Source organism: Salvia miltiorrhiza, chromosome 7 (assembly GCF_028751815.1).
Source record: "Salvia miltiorrhiza cultivar Shanhuang (shh) chromosome 7, IMPLAD_Smil_shh, whole genome shotgun sequence".
In the NCBI taxonomy this organism is placed as follows: Eukaryota; Viridiplantae; Streptophyta; class Magnoliopsida; order Lamiales; family Lamiaceae; genus Salvia; species Salvia miltiorrhiza.
The window spans coordinates 21101010-21109070 of record NC_080393.1 but is presented as its reverse complement, the minus strand read 5'-3'; the positions used below and the strand labels follow the sequence as shown (position 1 = coordinate 21109070).

Genomic DNA, 8061 nt, shown 5'->3' with positions numbered 1-8061 from the left:
AATAGAGAGATTACACGATGAAACATAATAAATTGTGGGCTACAACAATAAAATAATCGAAACTTTGCAAATTCTTTTTAAATTATCAATTTAATTATACTTTTGTTGTTAAGTATAATTGTACCAACATTTTGCCATACATGAGAGAGGGAGTGAACTACAACCGAAAAGATAATGTGCCTTTTCTCAAACAATAGATAAACTGGTCTGAAATAATGAATTGAACGATCACTCTTTCCAAAATCCAATTCGTTAGTTGTTGCCAGTCCCAGTAGAATTCTGGCAGGTAGATTCCAATACCAGCGGCCTTAGTGATATTTTGTCAAAAATAACCAAGGGGTGTGAATTGCAACAGAAAAACATTTATGTGCATAGATTTAAATAGTCGATGGGTATACATATAGTATTGAATTATTATATATATAAACTGCTGGGTAAACAGAAAAGAGTTTCAGGATCTGCTAAAGTGTTTCTTGGTACACATCAACGAGAAATAAACTTGTCTTTGCCCAAAGATGCAAGATCAAAAATTGGCATTAAATCAGTAATCTGCTTACACATCTGACAGTTCATCACAATAATCATATCCAGGAAGACATAAAAGATTTCTTGGTGAACAGCACTCAACTTGCAGATAGCAGCTAGTCCTCCTTTATCTTCTCCTAATTTTGATATTAAGAATCCAATCTTCTCCTGCCGGTTTAGGAATGGATTTCGGCAGGCGGAGTGGGACCTTATGCTCTCCTAGAGTTGACAATGGAGTTGGTAGGTGCAGATTTTCAGGTTCAATATGCACCTGAAGCTGCCTCGCTATCTGATTGTTTCCAGGAAAGAAAGAAAGAGAAGAATTAGTTGGGTCCGTCGTTATTCAACTATTGATGCAAAGTGATCATCAGAACCAACAATGTAATTCATAAGAAGAAAACACCTTTCGCAGCAAAAGGTGGGTCATTTCATTGAATTAATTGAAACATCAAAAGCAGCTTTGTCACGCCATGTACAGCAGATAGGACAAAATTGAGAAACAAGATAATGAGAATTCTGATTCCAGCAATTAAAAATGATTAGGCACTCCCTCAAGGTTAATACTGATGCAGCAATAAACCAAATTCTGTACAAGCACTCAGATAAATAGCCAGTTCATAAAGCAGAAACAATAAGAAGTTGCATTCAACAAGATGGCAAATGAACAGGCACAATCAATTTTTTAGCTTACATGTTTGAGACAATTCTATTTAAGTCAACTTTTCGCTTGTCATATTAACTCAACAGAGCAAATGGCAGAGCTCAAATCTGAAAGATGTTTTTTGGCAACACTTTACATCTAAGAGACCAGCTCCTGAACAACCTGTTCTATCCCCTTACACTGGCTCCAAAATCATTTTACTAACTTGAAGAAATTGAATTTATGCATACTGTTACATCATATAAATCAATAAGATACTTACCAACACACGCGCACACACACATACAAACAATAATTTAATTCACAAACCAAAGCTTAAGACTCCTCTCTGAATCTCAATAGCATAAGAGTAAACTCATACCTCAGCCAAGATTTCTTCTTTGGTTACTGGTTCACGCAATTCATCTCCTTTGCCCTCTATGGCGAACTTCCGTATACTCTGACAAAAGGGAAAATGTTTGTTAATACCTAATACAAATGACTTTACATAATTGAAGCAGTGTTTCGTAATAAATAAACAGTTGAGATAACAACACATTTGAACTATAAACTTGCTCCTCAGCCTATATTAGGTATAGGAACCGAAAACACAAGGAGAGAATTCTTGAAAGACAAAAAGCTGAACCAAATCACACATAACATAAAACTAATGGATTGCAAATTATAGGTGTTAAGAGTTCACTACTTTGTAGTAAAGTTTGTCATTAGTGAGACAACCATGAACAAATCATTCCAAAAAATTTCACTATTTACTAGCGCAGCATCAAGAAATTAATGATAGTAAAATGCTGTTTAATGATATTATAAATAATCAATAGGACAGAAAAGAACTGATATAATAATGTTGAACTAATTTATTGTAGTAATTATCTCTTAGGAATACTTCAAAGAAAGAAAAAAAAAGTGTGATTTCCATTTTCTGGAAAACTTCTCCAGCATTACATGTTGAAAGAGTAAAGCTTCAAATTTGAACTACTAACCACTCTGGTTTTAGCAAGGCGGTTTGCTGCAGCCTCGTACTCTTTAGTGTTTGTTTCATCATTCTTTACAACTACTTTAGCCACTTCAACTTCCTCAGGCTGGTAGATCTGATAGAAGTAATACTCAAAAGGATTACTAACATCATCATCACATTAAATGCAAAATTTAGATGACCTCATGCATCAAATAAACAAGAAGCAAGTTTTCATGGCAGTACCAATAGCTCAAAACACTATGCAAAGATTACACAAGAAGACTACTTGTCCACTTCCATTTGGCTACAGAACTTCTCTTATCAATGCACATGAACGCATATCAAAGCAAACAGGAGAATAAATCTACAGAGCATAACAAGGTACTGTGAGAAGCTTAAGATATATATTGGTTTTCCAGAATAAGGCCATATCTTTAGATGTAATCTCATCCCTGGCCTATTTAGGTGATATTGATCTCATAACTATATTCCATATGAACGGCAACAAGCACCGCTTCCTAAACCACCTAAAGGGGCAACTCTTACCTTCCAGTGACTAGTGATTCAGCAATTTTACAAATTCAAACTTCTTTTTCCCAGCATAAACAACCAAAATAATCAATTCTCTCTAAAGATCAACAATCAAACATCATGACCACGTAACGGAATATCCAACGAGTTCAAATGTCCACTGGAAATAATCATGAATGTAATTACACAATCAATTAGAAAATAAACAGTTAAGAGACATTAGTTTAAGCTCGGGAAGAAGATACCTTGCGCTGCTCATGAATGAGATGCGCAAACTTGTCGATATTCGGTACAGCGAGCAATTTCGGCATCAAATGATTCCGAAAAAACCCCGGCGCAACCTTCACAGTTTCACCAGCTTTTCCGAGCTTATCAATCGTCTAGATCAACACAAAAAAAAAAACTTTAATCACGTTGATTTCAGAAGGGTGGGGAAGAAATTTAGGGCAAAATCGAGGTGCTAACAGTTGTCAGGATAACTTCCAGCTTCCGATAACGTACGCCTTGAGCGGCGAACAGCAGCGGGTGGTGCATCGTGCTCCGCCGCATCGCATTTCTTCCGTATTGCAGATAAGCCATCTTCTCCGCCGTATAAGGAAGAGGTATTTGTAGACGAACGAGGATCACTGTCAGGCTCACAAATGCCGACGGCAGTGAGCGGCGGCGAGGGCAAGGGCTTTATGCTTTCATCCCGAGTGAAGGGTAATATAGTAAATTTCGGCAACTGGGTTTTTTAGATTTATGAAGGTTTTTCCATTTCGTGGATATATACTTTGGTATTTAAACTTAACTGACAAAGCTACAGTCCTTCCTAATCTCTATTATGCGTAACAGACAAAGGAAAGAAAGGAAAGAAAGCCCAGATTTTTCTATTATGCAAAATATTTATAATGGAATGAAAATCTGATTTTACCGTGTGCACTGAGCAACGGGCGGCGGACGGAGCCTGGCGGGAGCGGGGCGGCAGAGTCGTGGCGAAGCGGCGGAGTCTGGCGAGAAGTGGAGTAGGCAGCCGACGTCACTCGCAAGAGGGTAGCCGCACGGAGGACTTGCAGCGGCGGACGGAGGGCGGCGGTGGACAGCGTCGCCGGGCGACGCTATGGAGAAGAGAGGGTGGGGCTGGGGTGTGCAGCGGCGGGAAGGGCTGGTAGGGTATGGAAAGAGAATCACAAAATTTCACTTTTACGTTTTGAGATTAGAAATTAGGGCAAATGTTTTAATTTTTAAATAATTATTATAATTAAAATATAATATTAAATTATTAAGTAAATAATTTATCGGTTATTCAGTTAACCCGAAAAACCGATCGGGTTAACCGATAACCGAAATTTTCAAAAAAATGATAACCGAAATCGATCCGTTAACCGAAATTTTCGATTATTGGATACCCAAACCCGAGAATTTCGGTTCGGCTAATTGGATACTCAAAACCCGATAACCATTTAAACAGCCCTACTTTGGTTATTTAAAATAGGAAAAAAAAAATGCACGTCCCGCTATGCCACTATGGCCAAAATTAAATTTACTTATCGAATTCTTTTTCCTCACAATTTATAGTACTCCCTTTGTCCCGGTCCAATAGTCTTATTTCATTTGGGCATGGAGATTAAGAAATTTGCTTTTTGAGTGTAAAAGTGGGTAAAGGTGTGTGAGACCACATTGTTTATAGTGTAAAATCATTACCAAAAATAAAAATGAGACGTTTCGAAAAGAAAAATGAGACTATTGGAGTGGGACGGAAGAAGTAATTTATTTGAGTTACCAACTCGCTAGTTTCGGCAAGACAACACTGATGTCGAATCAACATTCATATTGGTTAAGTCAAATCTTGGTTCATCCATACTTCGAGACCATTTATAAATTAAGGTATTCATTAATTTGATTCATTCTATTGATTTTATAGAATTAATTTTAATTTTTTTATTTAATTTTAATAACACAAATTCAAAGAAAAATCAACAAAATAAGGAAAAGAAGAAAAGGACAACAAAATAAAATTACAAACTAACTCTCAACCTCAAGCATACGTGAGGGGAAGTACAACCGTAACGAAAAAGTTCGAGAGCAAGATGGGGGATGAATTCAAACGACATGTGTGCATGTGTTGGCCAAACGGTAAGGGGTTAATGCCTAAGGCTAAAGGTCTTGGGTTCAAGTCCCATGTGGCGTGATCTTTTATTTTTTTTATTTAATATTGTAAATTTATCACAAAAAAAAGAGTAATCATAAGGACTATTTTGTTACTTATTATTCTCTCTGCTCCATTACAAATGTCTTATTACTTTTTGACACATAAATGAAGGAGTGTATGATTAGTACTCCCTCCGTCCCGCTATTCAAGTCCCATTTTCCTTTTTGGGTTGTCCCACCGATAATGTCCCGTTTCCTAAAAAGGAAATAATAAGGGGATGCTTAACTCACTAATTGTTCAACTAATAAACCCTTAATTAATTCATTTCCCCTCTATTCTCTATCTCTCTCTCTATCTCTCTTTCTCTCTCTTTCTCTCGTCTCTCTCTCTGCGCCTGAGTCTCCACCGCCGTCGTCTGCTCGTCGCCGGAGGAAGCCTTCTCCTCCACCTTCACCGCCCTAGCCGTCTTCTCCTCCACTTGCCTTTCCCCTGCTTGTCGTCGGAGGAAGCTTTTCTCCGCCCTCACCGCAGCGCCTCGCCGTCTGTCACTTCTCTCATCGGTGACCGCAGCGCCTCGCCGCTCGTTTTCCGGCGACCAGGGCTCTGCCCTTCTCGTGCCTTCCATATGCAAAGAGACTCTTGGCTCTCTCTCTCTCTCTTTCTCTCTCTCTCTGCGCCTCGACCATCAGAAGCCCGCTCCAGATCTATCTTTCTCTCTCTCTCTGTGCCTCGACCATCGGCGACCAGAGGCTCGAGGCGATCTGCCGTGATTCGCATCAGAAGCCCGCTCCAACTGCGTCTATCTACCGTCCACCCCTCTGAATGAAACCTTAGCAGCGGCGCGGCACGGCGGAGTGCGAGCGGCGGCGGCTTGAGTGAGAAGATGATCCAGATCTGTTCCTGAAATTTTCACTCTCTGTTCATGAAATTTTCTCCAATTTTGTTTGAGTTCGATCGGTTCGAAATCTATTTGATTTGTTTGAGTTCGATTGGTTCGAAATCTGTAGATTGGAATTGTTGATTGCAGATTTTTGTTCTTGCAAGTTTTTCACATTGGAATTGTAGATTGGAATTGTTGATTGCATATTTTTGTTCGTGTGGTGTTCTTGCAAGTTTTTCAGATTGGAGTTCAGATTTTTGTTGATTCAGAATTGCAGATTTTTGTTCGTGTGATTGTAGATTGGAGTTCGATTGGTGTTCTTGCAAGTTTTTGCAAGTTCGATTGGTGTTCGTGTGGTGTTACTTGCAGATTGCAAGTTTTGCAGATTGGAATTCTGCTTTTGTGTTCTTGCAAGTTTTGCAGATTTTTGTCAACTTATGCCCATTAATTTTTAATTTAGGCCGGTAAAAATTTCATTAAACAAGCATAAAATTAATATAAATAAAATTACAGATTATATGAAAATAAATTAAAAAATTTAAGTCTTTTAATAATAATAAATTAGAAATAATTAGTTATTCATTAAACACAAACTAAATCATGTGGGCCACACTCTTAAATCATCTAATTTGCTTCTCCTTAATCTCCGTGCCGAAAAGAAATGGGACTTGAATAGCGGGACGGAGGGAGTAAATAAAATTATTAGGTGGAAATTATTTAAATATTATTTTAAAAATATGTATATATAGAGAGAAAATGATGGATGGACCCATTAAATCTGTTTAATTATTTGTCAAAAATGAGTGAGACATTTATTGTGCAATCTATTATATAATAGGATTAAGCCTTAACCTATGTGGCATATCTAAAATCTCACCATTTCAAAATTTACCATATACTCCCTCCGTCCACGAAATGAGTACCCATTTGTGGACGGCACGGGTTTTAAGAAATGTATGGAGTGTAGTGTGAATTGTTTAAGGGTCCCACTTTTTGAGTGTATTAATTAAAGAGATGTGTGGGGTACACTTGCCAAAAAGGGAAATGTGTACTCATTTCGTGGACGGACGAAAAAGGAAATATGGGTACTCATTTCGTGGACGGAGGGAGTATAATCTTTATCATTTAATTAATTAACTATTACATTCTATATACAGATTCATTAATCATAATAAATATAATTAATAATATATATATATATAATATTAACATTATATATAATCTAAATTAATAAATTTTATTATTTATTTTTTCTAGATAAAAATTAGATTTACATGTCTGATAAGAAAAAAATTATAATCTATATACGATAAATTATTTTAATTGAATGTTAGTGATTAGATGTATATTTGTTACTCCCTCCGTCCCACTAAAGTTGGCTACATTCGTTTCGGCACGGGAATTAAGGAGTTGTAGATTAGTATTTTAAGTGTGTAGTTAATAAAGTATTATAAGTGATTTTATAGAATTAATTTTATATTTCTCAATAGCGTACATATTATATGTATATGTTGCAATATATTATATTGTATATATATATATAATATTTATATTCTTAATTTTCAATAAAATTAATTTTGAATTAAGTTTGAATTGAGACATGCACGTATATGTAAATTATAAACGGGTTCGGTCATTGATTTACATGTTTGCATAATAAGGCACAAGTTCTATAAACTGATTACTTTAAAACAAAATCTTATTATATGTCTATCAAAATAATTAAAATTTTATTTTTATTTTTTATAAAATAAATCCATACATTTTATTTATATAGGGAAGAAAAATATATTTTTCATTTCTGCAAACTTTATTTGCTTCTGTTCGTCCATTACTACAACAACAACAACAACAACAACAACAACAACAATAATAATAATAATAATAATATCTATTCTATAATACGATTAGGCCTTAGCCTACGTGGCAAGCCTCAAATTCTTTCTTTTCAATCTCAATCTACAACGTGGCATTTGAGAATCCAATTTATATATTCTCATTCTCACTTTTAAAACAAAAGTTAGGCCTCCATCTTCCTCATGCCTCCATTTTCCTCACCCCATCGCCGCCATCCCTGAATCAGGTCGGCGTCGTCTCCCCCTTCATTGTCTCTCTCTTCTCTTAATCTTTTTCTCTCTCTAAAGTCGATTGCACACTCAAATTGAGCCCTAATTTCCCCCTTAAACTGCCCGCCTCTCTCTCCCTCTAAATTCAGGCGTCGCCGCCGTCCTAAGGGCGGCGTTGCTCCGCCTCATCTCTGACTCCCTCTTCCATTCCTTAATTAGTTCGATTCTGATTCTACTTCTTAAACCCATGAGAATTCTCCATTCGAAGCAATTAATACAAGAGCCCTAAGATTTCTTTTTCCTATAACCCGT

At 36.6% G+C, this 8061-nt stretch overlaps 1 protein-coding gene across 6 annotated transcripts; it reads right to left on the bottom strand.

The window, feature by feature from the left end:
- Positions 1 to 504: 504 nt before the first annotated feature.
- Positions 505 to 3886, bottom strand: LOC130993363 (uncharacterized). 6 transcript variants are annotated; one of them, XM_057918224.1, is made up of 6 exons: positions 3586 to 3886; positions 3138 to 3298; positions 2918 to 3052; positions 2167 to 2274; positions 1548 to 1625; positions 505 to 814 (listed from the first exon to the last, which is right to left on the bottom strand). In XM_057918224.1, the coding sequence occupies exons 2-6, from the start codon at positions 3249 to 3251 to the stop codon at positions 653 to 655; spliced, it is 597 nt and encodes a 198-aa protein (XP_057774207.1). In that variant the 5' UTR covers positions 3252 to 3298; positions 3586 to 3886; the 3' UTR covers positions 505 to 652. The 6 variants fall into 6 exon arrangements, with proteins under 6 accessions (XP_057774207.1, XP_057774206.1, XP_057774203.1 ...); XM_057918223.1 differs by having other exon boundaries at positions 3138 to 3355; positions 3595 to 3886; XM_057918220.1 differs by having other exon boundaries at positions 3138 to 3396; positions 3586 to 3876.
- Between the last annotated feature and the right edge of the window lie 4175 nt (positions 3887 to 8061).